Source organism: Nicotiana attenuata, unplaced genomic scaffold, assembly GCF_001879085.1.
Source record: "Nicotiana attenuata strain UT unplaced genomic scaffold, NIATTr2, whole genome shotgun sequence".
In the NCBI taxonomy this organism is placed as follows: Eukaryota; Viridiplantae; Streptophyta; class Magnoliopsida; order Solanales; family Solanaceae; genus Nicotiana; species Nicotiana attenuata.
Window position 1 is genome coordinate 87,787 of NW_017671825.1, and position 20,652 is coordinate 108,438.

A 20,652-nucleotide genomic window follows, 5' to 3' on the forward strand; every position below is an offset into this window, starting at 1 on the left:
TGGTAGACTTTGATGTTATTCTGGGCATGGACTGGTTGTCGCCCCATTATGCTATTCTTGATTGTCACGCGAAAATCGTGACGCTGGCTATGCCAGGTGTACCATGAGTAGAGTGGAGGGGTACCTTAGATCGTACTTCCAGTAGAGTTATTTCATTCCTTAAGGCTTAACGTATGGTTGAGAAGGGGTATGACGCGTATCTAGCTTATGTGAGAGATGTCAGTATTGACACCCCTACAGTTGATTCACTCCCAGTAGTACGGGATTTCTCTAATGTGTTTCCAGCAGATCTTCCGGGCATGCCGCCCGATAGGGATATTGATTTTGGCATTGATTTGTTGCTGGGCACTCAGCCTATTTCTATTCCTCTGTATCGTATGGCTCCTCCTGAGTTGAAGGAGTTGAAGGAGTAGTTACAGGAATTACTTGATAAGGGTTTCATTCGGCCCAGTGTATCACCTTGGGGTGCTCTTGTCTTATTGTGAAGAAGAAGGATGGTTCTATGCGTATGTTTATTGATTATCGCCAGTTGAACAAGGTTACAGTGAAGAACTGTTATCCTTTGCCCCGTATGGATGACCTGTTTGATCAGTTATAGGGTGCTTGTGTGTTTTTTAAGATTGACCTGTGTTCGAGCTATCATCAGTTGAGGATTTGGGAGCCAGATATCCCGAAGACTGCCTTCAAGACTCGGTATGGTCATTACGAGTTCCTTGTTATGTCATTTGGGCTGACCAATGCCCCAGCAGCCTTCATGCATTTCATGCACAGTGTATTCTGGCCATATCTTGATTCATTCGTCATTGTCTTTATTGACGACATTCCGGTATATTCCCGGAGTCGTGAAGATCATGAGCAGCACCTGAGGACAGTGCTCCAGACTTTGAAAGAGAAGAAACTATATGCTAAGTTCTCGAAATGTGAGTTTTGGTTAGATTCTGTGGCATTCTTGTGTCACGTGGTTTCCAGTGAGGGTTTTTAGGTGGACCCGAAGTAAGTGGAGGCAGTGCCGAGTTGGCCCAGACCATCCTCAGCTACAGAGATCCGCAGTTTTCTTGGCTTGGCGGGTTATTACCATTGATTTGTTCAGCGATTTTCATCCATTGCAACACCTATGACCAGGCTGACCCAGAAGGGTGCTCCGTTCCAGTGGACGGAAGAGAGTGAGGAGAGCTTTTAGAAGCTCAAGACAGCTTTGACTATATCCCATTTTGATATTGCCTATGGGTTCAGTGTATTATACTGTCTATTGTGATGCCTCGAGGGTTGGCCTTGGAGAGGTATTGATGCAGGACGGTAGGGTGATTGCCTACGCGTCCAGATAATTGAAGGTACATAAGAAGAATTATCCTGTCCATGATCTCGGGTTAGCTGCTATTGTTCACGCCTTGAAGATCTGGCATCATTATTTGTACGGTGTGCCTTGTGCGATTTATACTGATCACCGGAGTTTGTAGCATCTGTTCAAGCATAAGGGCCTTAATTTGCGTTAGAGGAGATGGCTAGAGCTGCTGAAGGACTATGATATCACTATTTTGTATCACCCGGGCAAGGCCAATGTGGTGGCCAATGCTTTGAGCGCCGGGCAGAGAGTTTGGGGAGTTTAGCTTATTTACCAGTAGCAGAAAGGCCCATGGCGATGGATGTTCAGGCCTTAGCCAGCTAGTTTGTGAGATTGGTTCTTTCGGAGCCCAGTCGGGTTCTAGCTTGCGTGGTCTCTTGGTCTTCCTTGTTTGATCATATCCGGGAGCGTCAGTTTGATGACCCTCATTTGCTTGTCCTCAAGGACAAGGTTTTGCATGGCCATGCCAGAGATGTGACTATTGGTTGTGACGGGGTATTGAGGATGCAGGGTCGAGTTTGTGTACCCAATATTGATGGACTTCGGGAGTTGATTCTAGAGGAGGCCCGTAGTTCGCGGTATTCCATTCATCCGGGTGCCGCGAAGATGTATCAGGATTTGAGACAGCACTATTGGTGGAGGCGGATGAAGAAAGATGTAGTTGGGTTTGTAGCTCGGTGCCTCAATTGTCAGTAGGTGAAGGATGAGCACCATAGACCGGGTGGATTGCTTCAGCAGATAGAGATTCCGGAGTGGAAGTGGGAGCGGATCGCCATGGACTTCGTAACTGGGCTCCGATGGACTTTGAGGAAGTTCGATGCCATTTGGGTTATTGTGGATCGGTTGACCAAGTCCGCGCATTTCATTCCTGTGTGTACCACCTATTCTTCGGAGCGGTTGGCGGAGATTTATATCCAGGAGATTGTCTGACTGCATGGTATTCTAGTTTCTATTACTTCAGATATAGTTACTCAGTTCACATCACGGTTCTGGAGGGCCGTACAACATGAGTTAGGTACTCGGGTGGAGTTGAGCATGACATTTCACCCTCAGACGGATGGACAGTCCGAGCGCACTATTCAGATTCTTGAGGATATGCTCCGTGCGTGTGTGATTGAGTTTGGAGGGTCTTGGGATCAGTTCTTGCTATTGGCGGAGTTTGCCTACAACAACAGTTATCAGTCCAGCATTCAGATGGCACCGTACGAGGCTCTATATGGTAGGCGGTGTAGATCTCCGGTGGGTTGGTTCGAGCCGGGTGAGGCTAGATTATTGGGCACAGACTTGGTACAGGATGCTTTGGAGAAGGTTAAGGTGATTCAGGATAGACTTCGCACAGCCCAGTCCAGACAGAAGAGTTACGCGGACCGGAAGGTTCGTGATGTTTCCTAATGTTTGGAGAGCGGATTCTGCTTCGGGTTTCGCCTATGAAAGGCGTTATGAGATTTGGGAAGAAAGGGAAGTTGAGTCCGAGGTTTATTGGCCCTTTGAGATATTGAGGCATCTTGGGGAGGTTGCGTATGAGCTTTCCTTACCTCCCAGCTTGGCAGGAGTTCATCTGATATTTCACGTTTCGATGCTCCGTAGGTATCACGGTGATCCGTCGCACGTGTTGGATTTCAGTTCTTTCCAGTTGGACAAGGATCTATCTTATGTTGAGGAGCCAGTGGCGATGTTGGACAGGCAGATTCAGAAGCTGAGGCCAAAGAACATTGCATCAGTGAAGGTTCAGTGGCGAGGTCAGCCGATCGAGGAGGCGACTTGGGAGACCGAGCAGGATATGCGCAGCCGTTACCCTCATCTTTTCACTACTTCAAGTATGTTTCTATGCTCGTTCGAGGACGAACGAATGTTTAAGTGTGCTAGGATGTAACGATCCGGCCGGTCATTTTAAGAATTAACGCCCTGATCCCCTATTAACTACATTCCCCGTGTTTGTTTCTGCTATTGTGAGTTGCTGGGAGGATTTAATTGGAGTTTCGGAGAGTTTTGGGACACTTTGTCCCTAAATGAGAGTTTAAGTTTTAGAATTTGGACCGTAGTCAGAACAGTGTGAAGACGGCCTCGAAATGAAATTCCGTTGGTTCTGTTAGCTCCGTTGGGTGATTTCGAGTTTAGGAGCGTGTTCAGATTGTGTTTTGGAGGTCCGTAGCTTATTTATGCTTGAAATGCCGAAAGTTGAATTTTTAAAGTTTTTGGTTCGGTAGTGAGATTTTGATCTAAGGGTCGGAATGAAATTTCGGAAGTTTGAGTAGCTCCGTAGTGTTGAATATGACGTGTGTGCAAAATTTTAGGTCATTCGGACGAGGTTTGGTAGACTTTTTGATCGAAAGCGTAAATTGAGAGTTTTTTAAGTTCTTAGGCTTGAATCCGATGCTAATTGGTTGATTCGATGTTGTTTCAAGTGTTTTCAAGATTTGTATAAGTTTGAGCAGTGGTATTGGACTTGTTTGTGCTTTTGGTTGAGGTCCCGGGGGCCTGGGGGTGATTCTGGATGGTTGACAGAAAGTTAGGAATTTGGAGTTACAGCTGAAGTTTATGGCTCGTCATAACCGCATCTGCGGTTGGGAGGCCGCATGTGCGACTCCCGCAGATGCGGAATCAAGCCTCAGAAGCGGCCAAGAGGTGAGTCGTGAGGAGCCGCAGAAGCGGATGCCTGGACGCATCTGCGATGGCGCAGGTGCGCTCCTAGGCCTTTAAGTGAGAACCGCAGATACGGTGGGTTAGACTGCAGAAGCAGGACTGCAAAAGTGGGAAATGGACCGCAGGTACGGAATCCCTGGGTTAGAAAGTATATAAGGTTTCCTTCGCGAATTTTGCTAAGTTCTCCATTTTTGAAGACGGGAAGAGAGCTAGGGCAGTGAATTTCAAGGAGAAATCAGAGGTTATCAGTCAGGTAAGCTACCTAAGCTTCAATACTTGAGTTTATGATCATTTTTCCATTGTTTAATCGTGGCATTAGTGGAAATTAAGGAAGAAAATTGAGGGATTAGGGCTTGATATCGGAGATCTTTGAGTGGTGATTTGAGGGACCAATTGAGGTCCGATTTTAGTAATTTTGATATGCATGAACTTGTGAGAGTATGAGGATTCTGAATTTGTAAGTTTTACCCGAGTCTGAGACGTGGACCCGGGGGCGTTTTGGTCATTTTTCCTAATTTTGCGTATTAGCTTAGTATTAATTAGTGGAATCAGTTACTTCAAGATTTATTTACATTATGCAATTGATTTGAATAGATTTGGACCATTTGGAGTCGAGTATTCATGGCAAGAGCGTGGTTTCAGGTTGATTTTGAGCCGGTTCGAGGTAAAGGGCTTGCCTAACCTTGTGTGGGGGAACTCCCCTTAGGATTTGGTATTGTTGATAATTGAAATGCCTTGTACGTGAGTTGACGAGTGCGTACTTGTGCTAATTGTTGAAAATCCGGTTTTCATTAAGTAACTAAAATTGTGTTTCCTTTCCTGTTTATACTACTTGCAATTTAAACCTGCTTTTAGCTTTGGGAAGCATGTCTAATTGACTTAATTGCTTATTTGCTCAACTGCCTTATTTGGATTATGTGCAGCATGCTAGGTTAGAAATACCTGTTTTACCTTGGTGTGAAATTTTATTGAATTGAGTATTCTTCGTGTTGCTGCTGTGTATTTACTTTGGGACTACAGGACGGTATCCCGGGAGATCCCCCTGTATGTTTACTTTGGGACTACAGATTTGTATTGCGGGAGATCCCCCTGCATTTTTACATTGGAACTACGGGACTGCACCCGATAGATTCCCCCAGCACTGAGTATTTACATTGGGACTACGGATCGAGATTCCAGTAGATCCCCGCACATTATGAGTTGACTATGGGACTGCACCCGGGAGATCTAGTGGATATTTATATTTGGGGACTACAAGACGGTATCCTGGGAGATCCCTGATTGTTATCTCTGCGTTGAGCTGTGGTGTACTCATTCCCTTCATGCGCATGTCTTTCATGTGCAGATCCAGGTACTTCGACTCAGCCCTACCATCCTTGAGGCAGAGTGATCCATCAGAGACTTCGAGGTATGTCTGTCGCGTCCGCAGACCGAGGAGTCCCTTTCCATTCTCGCTCATAGTATTAGACCTTTTGTATTTAGTTTTGTTTAGACACTCTGGAGTTAGAACACTGTAGTTATTCCACAGCTTGTGATTTCATGAGATTCCGAGTTTTGGGAAATGTAGTTTCATTTTAAGAGTTTGTATGGTACTATTTCTACAGTTTCGGCTAGTTTTATTCTATTGTTTCTTTTTCCGCAATTTGTTAGGCTTACCTAGTTGTAGAGACTAGGTGCCATCACGATAGTTCACGGAGGGCGAACTTGGATCGTGACAAATTACATCCATACCCCAAGTGGTGAATAGACAAGGAGAACCCATTACATTCAACTCGATAGGTATAACTTGGATGAAATCCCCGTGAATCTGGCATCGGTGTCACTTCTGCACGTAATGGATACTATTGCTTTCCATGGTCATCAAAAAGTATTCGGCTCTTAAAATCTTCTTGGGTAAAATGAAATCATTCATATGAGGTTCGCATGTCCCTACATGTATTTCTTCTAGCAATCTGGTCGTTTCAGCAACATCTACACATCTTAGCATACCAAGTCCAGGGTCCTCCTATACAGGACGTCCGTGTTGAGAAAAAAGTGATTTTCTAACCTTCTGAGTGCTCGCTTCTGATCATTGGTGGCGTTCTCCGGATAATCTCTTATTTGAAGGAACCTTTTGGTGTTGTTGTACCATGGTTTACCGTCTGACTCCTCATCCACATGGAAATAATATGCGTGCTAATCCCGAAACCCTATCTCAATAGGGTCGATGTAATTCTTATCTGGATGTTGTATCGTGTTTGACAAGGTTGCGAGAGCGTCGACAAACTCGTTCTGGATTCTAACAATGTGTTTGAACTCGATCTTGGTGAATTTCTTGCATAACTCTTTCACGTAATGCAGATACAGAAGGATCTTGACATTTTTGATAGTCCATTCTCCTTGCACATGGTGTATCAGCAGATCAGAGTCTCCTATGACTAGAAACTCTTTGATGTTCATGTCAACGCCATCGTAATCTCGAGGATGCACGCTTCATACTCTACCATATTGTTAGTGCAAGGGAACCTATCTTTGCTGATGTTGGGTAATGTTATCCTGATTCTGAAATTAAGACTACCCCAATTCCCACTCCTTCGAAATTTGCTACTCCGCGAAAAAACATTCTCCATCCTGGGTATGGCCCCGTGATGTTTCCCCAGCGAACACTATTTCTTAATCCGGAAGGTATGTAGTGAGCAGCTCATAGTCCATGTCCACTAGGTTCTCTGCAAGGTGGTCGGCTAATGCTTGTCCTTTGATAGCCTTCTACGTCACGTATATAATATCGAACTCACTGAGAAGAATTTGACACTTGGCCAACTTTTCAGTAGGCATCTACTTCGGGAAGTGTACTTCAGCGGGTCGAGCCGAGATATCAGGTGTGTGGTGTAGACTAACATATAGTGCCTCAACTTCTGGGCGATCCAACTCAAAGCGTAGTAGGTCCGCTCCACCAAAGTGCCATCTCCTTTCAGTATCATTTCCAGTACAGTTACCACCATGTGTGCGGCATGGCATCCGATGACGGCCCGATCGGCTAGGCCATCTCACTTGAGACATCAACCTCTCAATCAATCATCTTATTTCATATTTGCTTTCCATCTTTCAATACACTAGCACGAGTGGCCTCATTTATTAAGTCATTCTTGGCACTTGTCCGTATTTCACAATTCAAGTTTCCCTTTGTTACACATTCAAATAATATTATCATCAACAACAATAAGGCCTATCATGTAAGGCATTTGTACACATAAGGGAGAAACTTGGAAGATCCTAAGCACATAGAGGCTTTTCATACAAATTGGCATAACAACCTTTATTCGATTTTTGATATGAAATCTTAACATTTCTTAACACTTATTCCACATCTTTAAACACATCCTCAAAAGGGCAAGATGACATGATAAGAATTTAGGACAAGTATTGAACATATGCCATTCAACACAACACATTAGGATTAATCAATTCTAATATGATCAAATTGGGAACTTACACCAACTATATGAACACCGGGGGATTCGCTTCTAAGAAGAAGGGGTTTTAGCCATACATACCTCGATTGAGCTTCTTAAAACTCTAAAATGTTCCGGAATATTAGCAACTTCAATCTATTTTAGCAATATAGCTAAATTGAACCCTAAATTAAGGAAATGATCATAATTCTAGCTCACTTGAGTATTTTATCAAACACTATGTGTGCATTATTGTTGTTAAGGCCTTTTATGAAATATTCTACCATTCCTCCAGCCATTCTTAGTTCATAACCTCCCCACATACTTTAAGAATACATGCATGCAAGATATCCACCCCCACACCCAATAATTGTCTTACTAATTATCCCCCTTTTACTAAACTTTTCGAAATTAAAAGCTAGGGTATAGATTCTTACCTTCAACATGAGAACCTTCATGATAATCTTCAAGGATTCAGAAAGAATTGATGGATATTAGTATGAAGGTTGATCTCTCTCTCTAAGAACTCTCTTCCTTACTCTAGAAATATTAGAAAATAGCTGAAAATTGTGTATGATATGTGTTTTTAACGGAATAGGGTCGGGTTTAAAGATTAGAAAATAGGAGATGCGACCGCATATTGCTTCTGTGGTCCACAAAATGACTGCGAAAGATGGCACAGGGAGCTGGGCTGGTCTGCCTCACTCTGCAGCTGTTATGCGGCCCGCAGACCTGTTCTGCGGTCGCATAATGCGCCGCAAAACCACCCTCCACAAAAGTCTAAGTATGATTATGTGACCAAAGTGCGTTCCGCGAAATGGTTCTGTGGTCGTATAATGGACCGCAAAAATGACATCAAAAATGGCGAAAAAGACTGCCTCACTCTGCGGTCGTTCGGCATCACGGAATCTGGGTTTTTAGGAAAAATTTCACGGGGCTTTACAATGGACTCGTGGGGTTATGGGTGGTAGGAATCTACCCTTGGATCCGGATTTTGAACGGGTGGGCCCGGGGTTGACTTTTGGAGAATTGTGTAAAGAACATAACTTTGCTGATCCTAATTGGTTTCTCTTGCATTGTTAGATGGTATTAAGTCATTTTTTGGTTAAATTTGAGTAGTGCAGTGGCGAATTTTAAGGGAAAAGCTATTTTTGTGTGTTGATTTAGCCTAGTTGAGGTATGTATCTTGCCTGAATTTATGTGAGGGAACTAACCCTTAGGATTGGGTTTGATTGTGCTAATTGAATTATGTGGAATACGTGTACATGAGGTGACGAGTGTGTACACGGGCTTATATGTGAAAATTGACTGGTTTAGACTTTTTGGTTAATCATAAGCATTTAATTGAAGTTGTTATCATTTGTTCTATCTTTCGTTGTCAAGTTTATTCTTACATGCCTTAATTGAAGTTGTCACTACATGTTCTAGGTCGCAATATCGAGGTTGCTCTCACATGCACTTATTAGTAGTTGTTGTTACATGTCATTCTTTCCATTGTTGAGTTATTCTCATGTATTTAGTTGTAGCTTCTATTTCATGCTATCTCATTCATTGTTAAGCATATGTTATGCACTAGAATTGGAAGTTGCCATTTCATGGGAATACTTTCGTTGTTGAGTTATTGAAGTAGTAGTTGCGAATGCTATTGACACATTATGGTTCAAGTTGTTGATTGGGATATCTTTCCTTGTTGAGTTATTTCTCATTCATTTTGTTGTTATTGAGATTCTTGTACACATTGTGGTTGAGCCGTGGGCTACGTGTTGTGTTGACATTGGTATTGTTGATTTTTGGCAATATTGTGCATATGGGCATGTGTGGTACGAGTTGATTATTATGCTTTGATATTGATGCGCATGCAGCGATATAAGGGTGGGTATTTATGCGTGTTGCTAGTAAGGGAATTACTTGAAGCCACGCGGTGAGATAAGGGGGCTAAAGCATGTGTAGCTATTTCGTGAAAAATGTTTTTAAAAATATAAATGCAAGGCTAACATGGTGATATAAGGAATATTGTGATTGTGACGTGTGAAAAGTAAATATGAAGTGTGGTACGTTGTTATTCTTGTTGTACATTCTATCTTGCAAAGACTTGTTGATTTGAAAGGTTAATGTATTTCATTTATTCGTTTTAGTTGTGTTTTAACTGTATTTGATCACTTGTTGTTTTTATCATATGTTCACTCCTTATTGTCCTTTATTGTTTTAAATTCCGTTGTTGGCCTTGTGTCATCATTTTGTTTGTTTTCAATTATTTCCTTATTCTCCGTTATTAGATTATATTGATATTTTGTTTAGTTTCCTATGTCTAGTAGGTGTCTTGACCTGGCCTCGTTGCTACTTTATCGAGGTTAGGCTTGATACTTAGCGGGTACCATTGTGGTGTACTCATGCTACACTTCTGCACATTTTAGTGTAGATCCAGGTACTTCTGCTTGTGTCGGACGCCAGTGAGTCGACCCAGAGGTTTTAGAGACTTCAAGGAATACCTACTTGACGTTCGCAAACCTCGGTGTCACTTTATACTATTTTCTTTCTTGCTGTTTATATTCATATCAAAATAGTATTGTATTGGAGATCCTTATTATATATCTATAAAGATTATGACTCATTTCCATCGATTTTGGGAATATTGTGACTGCTGATCCGTTTTGGTTTCATTATGATATTTTTCAGTTTAATTTAATATCTTGGTCGTTATTTTTTTAAATTTTCCATGTGTGCTAAGGCTACCTAGTCTTAGAGACTAGGTGCCATTACGACTACCTAAGGTGGGATTTTAGGGTCGTAACATTACGTGATGAAAATTTACTATGGTCAATAGCTTCTCTGAGATTTTAGTTCCCTCGGTTAATTATGGCTTCTTTGAGATTTTAGTTCCCTCGGCTAATTGCTTTATCAGTGTTTCTGCATATGAAGTTCATAAGAATAACTTCTCATTTAAATTTTTAAAAATAATTGTAACGACTCGGCCGGTCATTTTGAGTATTTTAGCCACGTTCCCCTATTTATTGCCCCCTCTATGCTCTATTGTGGTTATTTGACTTGTCGGGGTGATTGGTTTTGGTTTCGGGTCAGTTTCAGAGCAAAATGGGACACTTGGTCCCAAAGTTGGAAGCTTAAGTTGAAAGAGTTGACCGGAGTTTGACTTTTGTGTAGATGACCCCGAAATGGAGTTTTAACGGTTTTGATAGCTCTATATAGTGATTTTGGACTTAGGAGCATGTGTGGATATTAACTTGGAGTCTCGCAGGTCGTTACGGCTTGAATTTGCGAAAGGTAGAAAGTTAAAGGTTTGGAAGGTTGAGAAATTTGATCGAGAGTTGACTTTATTGATATCGGGGTCGGATTCTGATTCCGGAAGTTAGAAAAGATCTGTTGTGTCATTTATGATTTGTGTGCAAAATTTGAGGTCAATCGGAGTTGGTTTGGTATGAATCGGTGTTAGGTTTGGAAGTCGATGTTCATCATTTCAATAGGCTTGAATTGGATTGTGATTAGTAGAAACAATGTTGTTTGATGTGATTTTTGGTCTCGAGTAGGTCCGTTATGTGTTTTAGAACTTGTTGATATATTCAGATGGGGTCACGGGGGCCCTGAGTGTGAATCATATTAAAATCAAGATAATATTGGACTTAGTTGATTGCTAAAGTTGCTGCTGTTCTGGTGTCATCGCACATGCGGTGGGAGTGGCCGTAGGTGCGGACTCGAAGGTACGGGGGAGTTATCGCGGAAGCGAAAAGGGCCAGCCAGGGGAAAAACCGCAGATGCGGAGTTTGGCACATAGATGTGCACCCATAGAAGTGGATTGGGCACCACAGATACGGAGTTTGGGCATTTGGCTATGGACCGCAGGTGCGGAGGTGAGCCGCAGAAGTGAGCTCGTAGGAGCGGTCGTTTCCCGCAAAAGCGGAACCACAGAAGCGGTTGGTGATTGCAAAAGCGACATTTCAGGGGCCTAAGTGAAGGCCGCACCTGCAATGGAAATTTCGCAGGTGCGGAGCCGCACATGTGGCTTTAGGGCTCGCAAAACCAAGATCGATGGGCAGAGAAGGGTGAGTTTGAGGGTTTTCATTTCATCCTTCATGTTTTGACATAAAGAGCTCATGTAGTGGTGATTTTGAGAGTGATTTTCAAGGAATTGATCGGGGTAAGTGATTCTAACTCGGATTCAATTATTTTACATAAACCCGTTATTATTTTTACCATTTAATTAGTGTTTTGGGTTAGAAAAATTAGGGAAAACTATGAAAACTCCATAAGCTATATTTTGAGGATTTGAAAGGCAATTTGAGGTCGGATTTGAATTTTTTTAGTATGGTTGGACTCTTTATCGAATGAGTATTCATGTTTTGTAAGTCTGGTCAGGTTCAGAGACGCGATCCTGGGTTTGACATTTTTAGTTGACTTTTTGATTTTATTTAAAGATTACAACTTTATTATTTAGAATAGTTTCCTAAGGTTTGTATTTATGGTATAAAGTTATTTTGTCTAGATTCGAGTCGTTCGGAGTTGGATAATCGCGGAAAAGGCTTACTAGTGGATTGAGTTAGCGTGTTTTGAGGTAAGTGTCTTGCCTAACTTTGTGTGGGGGAATTACCCCCATAGAATTAGTGTTGTTTTGTGTTAATTGTGGTATGTGGAATTCGTGTATGCAAGGTGACGAGTGGGTACACGGGCTAAACGTGGTAATTGACCGGTTTAAGCTATGTAGACTCTTTCCATGCCTTTAATTGAGTTGTCATAACATGTGATATCCATCATCGTTAGTCTATCTTCACATGCTTCACTTGACATTTTTAATACTTGTCTCATCTCCTACTTATTAATTGCCTTTACATGCTTAGTTGAAGTTAGTGTTCTCTCATTTTCTTGTTGAATATTTAACTGTTTAGTTACCTTACTTGAAGTTGTTATTTCTTGGAATCTCATATTGCTTAAATTGGCGTTGAAGTTATAAAGGCCGTGATTCACATTGAGGAAAAGCTGTAATTGTTGAAATACCATTCTTGTTAAGGTATTCATTTTCGGTTTCTAGTATGAAGGAAAATATTTTCATGTATGTTAGGCTTACCTAGTCTTAGAGACTATGTGCCATCACGACATCATATGGAGGGAGATTTGGGTCGTGACAAAATTATATAGGTTGTGTTTCATATGAAGGAAAATATCTTCCATGGAGTTTGACTTTTGTGTAGATGACTCCAGAATGGAGTTTTGATGGTTCTAATAGTTTCGTAAGGTGATTTTGGACTTAGGCATATGGTCGGATATTGATTTGGAGGTCCGTAGGTCGTTTTGGCTTAAATTAGCGAACGTTGGAAAGTTGGAGGTTTGGAAGGTTGAAAGGTTTGACCGAGAGTTGACTTTGTTGCTATCAGGTTTGGATTTCAGTTCCACGAGTTGGAGTAGGTCCGTTGTGTAATTCATGACCTGTGCACGAAATTTGAGGTCAATCGGAGTTGGTTTGATATGATTCGACATTGGTTTTAGAAGTTGAAAGTTAGTTATTTTCAATAGGCTTGAATTGGGGTGTGATTCATGAATTTGATGTTGTTTGATGTGATTTGAGGCTTCGACTAAGTTCGTACTGTGTTTTAGGATGTGTTGGTATATTTGGATGGGGTCCCGGGGGCCTCGGGGGAGATTCGATTGAAATCTGATTAAGTTTTGGACTTAAGGAACTTTTGTTTGCTATAGTTCTGATGTAACTCACCTGTGAGGTTTTGGCCGTAGGTGCGAAGCCAAAGAAGCGGCCATTTGTGCGCAAGTGCAATGAATTGGTGAGGCTTCTTAGGAGCGCAGGTGCGAAAGGATTTCCACATCTGCGAATCCACAAAAGTGGACATGTGGTCGCAGAAGCGGGCTAGGCAAGACTTGTGGTGAAGCGCAGATGCGAGGAAGATCCGCATTTGCGAGCCCGCAGAAGTGGAGATTTGAGCGTAGAAGAGGAGGCCAGCAAGATGTTGGATTTTCGTAGGTGGAGTGTATGGACTGCGAAAGCGGTCCCGCGGGCGCGTTAAGGAGGACTGCATGTGCACTAGGTCGGGAGCTTAAGTGGTTTCCGCATGTGCAGAAGCAGAAGTTTGGGCGCTGATGCGATCATGCCTGGGCAAAAGGATTAAATGAAGGGTTTTGTATTTTCTCTCATTTTTTTGGACTTGTGGAGCTCGCCTAGGGGAGATTTTGAGAGGGTTATAATTGAAGAGATTCGAGTCGTTCAGAGGTCAATTCGCGAGGCAAGGGCTTGTTGAAGTAGTGAGTTGCACGCTTTGAGGTAAGTAACATTTCTAAACTTGTAATTGAGGGTATCTATCCCTGCAAATTTTGTGTTGTGTTAGGTTGACGCATATGCTAGGTGATGAGCGTGTGGGCATGCATTGTGGTAATTATGACCCGGTGGATTTTTTTTGTAATGCGTTGTTCTCAAGTCTTGGTCTATCAGTGAAATCCTTACTTTTTTGAGTAATTGGACTGTGATTCATTTTATAAATCATGTTTAGGCTACGTGCTTATTCGGTTGAGGCCTAATGAGGTTAATTTTGCTGTTTTGAGTTATCTACTTTAACTGTAATTATGTACTCAGTCATGGTTCTTCATTTGTATATCATATCTCAGTCTCTGTTATCACTCATTGTTACATCACATGTTATTATTATTTGGGCTGAGTCAGAGGCGGATCTAGCCCTTCGGTACCGGGTTCAGCTAAACCCAGTACTTTTGTCGCAGAGTATAAATGTATGTGTAAAATTCATTAAAGCGGCAACGAATAGTAGATTTGAACCCATAATTTTAAAAATATAATAGATTAAATACTAAAATTTTTAAAGGTTGAACCCATAGAATTTAAATTCTGGATCCGTCTCTGGGCTGAGTGGTACGAGATTTGTGAGCCCTTGAGACTTGAGAGATTGATGACAGAGATGGGCCTGAGAGCCGTGTTGTCAGTGTTATTGTGGATCGGGTTGCACATTGCGACAAGCCTTATTGGATTATTTATTATTGTGGATCGGGTTGCACACCGCAGTAGGCCTTATAGGTTTTATATTAGCGATTGGCGAGGTTCTGCCCCTCTGGAGTCTGACATACCAGTAGTATGCACAAGCACAGTGATTTATACATTGCTTTGGTGAGGGGCATTAATGTCAGGCACTCGTACAGTACTGAGTGATTGTGTGTGTGTGATGAGTAGGTATTTGAGATAGACAGATTGAGTACTGTGCGTACCTTGGAATATCACTGTGATACCTCACGTTTGACATGCATATTTGACATGTAGGCATAGAGATATACCATTCCTTATGCTAGCTATACTTAACATGTTATTATTAATTTTGGTCTTTAATTGTGAACTTGGAAGCATGTCTAAATGTCTGCACCATGAACGAGCTGAATACAGAAGTTTCTCCGAGTTATTTACTGTCATTGTCATTATCTTACTTGTGTTGTCATTATATTGGTTCTGACTGTATCCTTCTAAGCTCGTCACTGCTTCAACCCAAAGTTAGTTCTGTTACTTATTTAGTAGATGGGGTCGATTATAGTCATACTACAGTCTGCACTTCGTGTGCAGATCCAGGTACATTTGGATGTGGTGATTGCTGGATTTATGTTGGCACTGCTCGGAGACTTTGTGGTAGCTGCTACGACGCCTGCAAACCTTGATTCTCCTTTCTTTTATTTCCTTCAGTACTATTCTATTATTCAGACAGTTGTACTAGAGTTTGCTTTATGTTGAGATTTAGTAGTACTCATGTACTCGTTGATACCAGATTTGGGGGTGGTTGTAGTAGTATTTCAATTACTTTTATTACACATTTATGAGATTTTCCGCCGTTGAGTTTACTAAAATATATTTTATTCAAAATATTTAGCTGTTATGTGATTGTCGGCTTGCCTAGCCAGTATGTTAGGCTTCATCATGACAGGTTGAAATTTTGGGTCATGACAGAACTAATGTGTTGCTTTAATCTTTTACACAAAAAAATATTAAAATTTGTGCTCCATAACTATAAAAAAAATACTCTTCTTTTGGTTAAAAAAGAAAGTACTCTTTCTACAACATGAAAATAAAGTACTCATTTTGTTGAAATGAAAGAAAATAATTTTTCTACATCATGAAAAGAAAATATTTTTTTTATTAAAATGAAAGAAAATACTTTTTACTACATCATTTTGTTGAAATGAAAGAAAATAGTTTTTATACGTCATGAAAAGGAAGTACTTTTATTCAAATGAATTTTTTTCTTATAATCATGAAAATAAAATACTCATTAGTTGAAACAAAAGAAAAAGTACTCTATCAATAACATAAAAAGAAAGTACTATTAATAATATTTCTATTTAGGGTAGGGGTGGGATGCGGGTGGGAGTAGGGTGGGTAGGTGAGGTGTTGGGATGGATTGGTGGGAGTTAGTGGGAATGAGAGATAGGTGGGAAAGTTGAAAAAGAGTTTTGAAAAATATTTTTCCTTCTCTTGATATGGAAAATAATTTTCTCCAATAGGAAGAAAATGAGTTCATGAAAAAATATTTTCCAAAGCATTTAAGCCAAGCTAATATTCCTTTTTACCAAACATACCCATATTGGCTATAACTCTAGAGCTTTCCTTGGTTGATGACTCTAGGATTCTTTCGTTTGAAAATAATTGTGCAGCATTTTATCTTTTACGACACCTTGACAGCTTTTGTCCAATCAGTTTCTTATACTTCAATTTTTCCATTTTTTTTTTTTTGGCAGATGTGTCATCTGATGCCAACATGCCACAAGTAAGTTTCTACCTGTTCAAATGACATTTTTCAGTTGAATTATGCCTGAGACGCACAAGCTAGCTTGGTGCGGTTCATGCTAATTATTTTTCTCTTCTAAGTTCTATACTCTGGATGAAATCCAAGTTTCTTGAAATAATTTTACAAGTTTCTTGAAATAATTTTACGCAATGAAGTCTCAAGGCATTCCCTCATGGGCTTGGTTTACACAGATTTGTTTGGATAATGCGTAGAGTTGCTCCAACCCCTGTTTTAATCTTTTTATTGGAGATGGAAATTTGAGGACATCAATCTATCAAAATATGAGTATCATTGCTTAAGTTCAACTTATGTTTAAACAAATGATGATAAAGTACTTTTGCTTCGCAGTGAATCCATCCAAAACTTTATGCCCTTACATTGTACAATATACAAGCTATTACATGCACAAGTTGCTGTATTGAAATAATGCGAAAATAAAAAAAGAATTACTAGTCTTCTTCAGTGATAAAGTCCAAAGATGGAAACTCCACATGAGGAAGCTCTGGAACTTTTAGCTTTGGGAGAGACATAGCCTCCACCTTATGCTTTAGCTGCTTGGCAGAGTCGTTTAAATCGCCTTGTTGAACATTTAATGAAGGTGGAGGGCGCTTAATCCAGCTTGTAATCATACTACCAATGGATCTAAGAGGATTATTTAATCCATCTTTCATTTTCAAAATGAGAGAGACCTCGGATAGTTGCCATGTTATGGTGAGGACTATCATAGCTGATAAAAGGCAATGAGTGACAAAGTTCTGCTTCTGAATCTTCCTTAGTTCTTTTACAACATTTTTTTCTTTTTCTCTGTCTTCATCATCTGATGGAATTTCTTCTATGTTGGTTGATTGACTCATTTGATCAAGTGGCGTATCTTCTTTCAGCGATTCTAGCTGTTAAAAGAGTTCTAAATTTGAGTAATACACTTTGAATATAAATTTTATGCACTGACCGATGTTAAAAAAAGAAAATGATGATTACTTATAAAATAATTCTCTGTACAAATATTAATTGGTAACCATAAGAAAATGAAATAAAAGGCCAAAATACTTTAATAATGTAAGAAAATATTCACACGGTTAGTCAGTTAGTGTATATAACTTAAATATTTTTTCTTTAATCCTCCATACACAATACTTTAACGAAGTGGTCTAGCCGGAATTTGGGCTGTGACTTACTATGATGATGACAACTAAAAAAGAAATTGATCTTTCTAGCATCTTAAAGGTAGCTCTTATTTTGGTATGCCCTGCATTGCACCGAAAGCACTTGATAAGTCAATGCACTACTTATGATTATATAATTACATCCTTTTACTTGCCAAGTTTCAATGTTTCATTGAACTGATCATCTATGTCTATATTATATTAAAAGGAAAGTAATATGCATTGTGATTAAGTCAAGTGGTAAGTTAAAAAGAAATCACTTGACAATTCTAGGACAACATTAATAATTAAAAATTACAATTGAAACATAATTAATGGAAGTAGTTGAAATAGATTTTAGACATAATCTAACTAAATTAAATTTAAAACCAAATGGTTAACTGGAAAGTGAAATTAGTTCTTATTAAATTAAGATGTAGGATGCTCTTTATAAAATAATTAGAGTATACACGTAAAAAAACTATTTGTATGTTTGGCTCATGCTGAGCAAGGGCCACCCTTTACTAGTTTTTTTTATAAATAAATATGATAAGAAAAATCACACTTTGAAATATGAGCAATAGAGTCAAAGTTAATAGAAATAATTTTTATATTTATTTGTATTATATTACAATGAGTAGCAACATAACTAAAGTCTAATAGATAAAAGAAAAAAAGAAAAATATTGAATAATAAAAATAAATAAGAGATAACGTGAGGATATTTATACTAAAAATTACTTTAGGAAAAAAATAAAGTATATAATGCTTAAAAATATATTGATAAATTTAAACTATTTAAGAATTTCAATCAATAGTTTAAAAATAAAATAAATATTTAATTTAATATCAAAAAATCACATTTCTAACTATTTATATTAAAAATAATAGTGGATAAAAAACATTAAATAAAGTGTAAATATAATAAAAGATCACATGAAAAAGGTGATAATATTACATATTATATAACATTATAGCAAAAGTAAGAAAAACAATTAATCAAAAATATCTATATTAAAAATAAAATGATAACACATTTGACTTTGAGATTAAAAAGTTCTTAAAGATATGATGAGATCGCTCAAGATACGGATATGACCCCAAAATTGAAGTCTTGCTAGATAAAGAAAAATAAAAAATTAATATCAAATTACAAAATTAAATATACTAAATAAATATATCATGTAAATAATTTTACTAATGAAAATTAAAAGCCAAATTTATATCTTGAAACTAAAAGAGAAAAAAAAATTAATTGCACGTACTGCAAAAAATAATTAAAAGAAAATTTAATAGATTTGAATGATTAAAAAAGAATTATGTATTATTTTTAGATTAATTCAAAGTTATATTTTAAAATAAAAATATGATATTATTTTGAATATACGTAAAATATTTATGTAAAAAACTAATTAAATTTTTTTAGTAGGGAAGAGGATGTACAAAGAGGAAAATAGAGATAGTGCGAGGATATTTATATTTTAAAAATTATTAAACAATAATCATATATTTTATTGGTAGATTTAAATGATGAAAGTTCCGAGTAGGAGGATAATAGTATACAAATATATTAAATTTCAAGAACTTAAAAAAATTACATTATTTATTAAAAAGGTAATAAGCAAGACATTAAGTCAATTTATAAGCTAATAAAAGATCACATTACAATAAAACAATATAAAGTAATAAATAATGCAAAAACTATAAGCTAGGAACAAAAAAGAGAAAAAGAATATGTCTAAAAATGTAGAAGGATATGACTTATTTGGATTTGAGATGAAAAAGAAAGTTATAGTAAGAATTTTGTAAAATAATATGATTTAATGCATTAAACAAGACAGATCACAACGTTACATGTTTATTATTCTTTAATATTGACCGTAAAACAAAATACAAGTGTCAAAATTAAGGGGTTGAGTTATTACGGATATAGAAAAAGAATAAGTTATCCATTATGATAGTTAAAAATGGTTTCATGTCCTGCTTTTTAATTAATATCTAATAATTATTTATAATTTCTATATAGAAGGTTTAATTCTAAAGTTATTTGCACATAATCCAATTAATCCAAACCATAATTTGACATGATTTATGTATGTGCATCGCACGAATACTAATACTAGTTGATAACTAAAAGAACAAGTAAAGGAAAGATGATAACAGACCAGCCCAATATCCAGAATCTAACCTTCTTTCATCCCGGTTCTTATGGCGGTTAGTTGCTTCTACTAGTGGTACGTTATAATCTAAAATCTTAACTTAGTGAGATCTACCTAGATAGTATGTATTTAAACTATGAACAATAAAATTAATTCAGTTGATTCCGTTCTTTACTTTAAAAAAAATTTACAATTGATTAAGTTCTATTGAGTAACTCATCGTGAGCATTTATCAAAGAATGACCTTAATTGTTAAATGATTGAACAATCGAGAGTAATTTATTTATGATACTTAATAGACATCCATAAAAAGCGTCTAATGAAATTTGAATTCAATCCATTCCGTTTCACAGAAAAATGTATAATCTATACTCCTTATCATACTATCACTTATTCGATATGAATATGAGTATATTGATCAGATCGTCTATAAAATACTACACCTTTTTCGTCTATAAAACTTGAACTTATATATATATATATATACCTGAGTTAAAAGTTGGGAGAGGAGTTGGTGGCGGTGCTCGGCTTCCTTTTCACCTTCATCATCTCTGTTGATGGTATTATCAACGGCGACAAAGCTCTCTTCAAGAAGCTGACGTCTTTTGGATTGGACTTGTTCTTCTTGTTCTATTAACTGCTCTATGGCTCTCTGTATGAGCTCCACTTTTTCCACCCTTTCCATTTTCTAAATTTTCTCAATTTCCAGTAGCTTCTTTCAAGTTTCAACCGACCTAAGCAGAGACGTGCGCTATAGCGATAGTGGGTCATACATACAGTACTAGAAAAAAAATTGTAGAGAGTCAAAAACGACCTCAATCCACTTCGGCTTCGGCCGTCAACATTAACCACTCATCCCTTGGCACGTACTAATATTGCACTACTTATCCTTCTTTGGTCAGAATTTTAATTAGCTAATAGCGACGTTGGGGCAAGAAAATTGACTAAACTATTATAAATACACTAAATTGTTAATGTGTTTGTGAAAATATTATACCGCGGATGTTCATTTAGTACTTTATTTAGCGGTGTTAAATGGATAGATTTGACCGATATTGGGCGGATCAAAATGATTTGAGTTAATAAATAGGCGGTTTATTGATTGTGATGACCCAAAAGATCATCACTCGTTTTGAAAGTAAATTTC

The 20,652-nt window shown here is 38.4% G+C and overlaps 1 protein-coding gene across 1 annotated transcript; it reads right to left on the reverse strand.

The window, feature by feature from the left end:
* Positions 1–16,496: 16,496 nt before the first annotated feature.
* Positions 16,497–20,352, reverse strand: LOC109210438. The gene is made up of 2 exons (XM_019373856.1): positions 19,993–20,352; positions 16,497–17,095 (listed from the first exon to the last, which is right to left on the reverse strand). Exons 1-2 carry the CDS (start codon positions 20,188–20,190, stop codon positions 16,655–16,657), a joined length of 639 nt encoding a protein of 212 aa, XP_019229401.1. The 5' UTR covers positions 20,191–20,352; the 3' UTR covers positions 16,497–16,654.
* Positions 20,353–20,652: the final 300 nt, after the last annotated feature.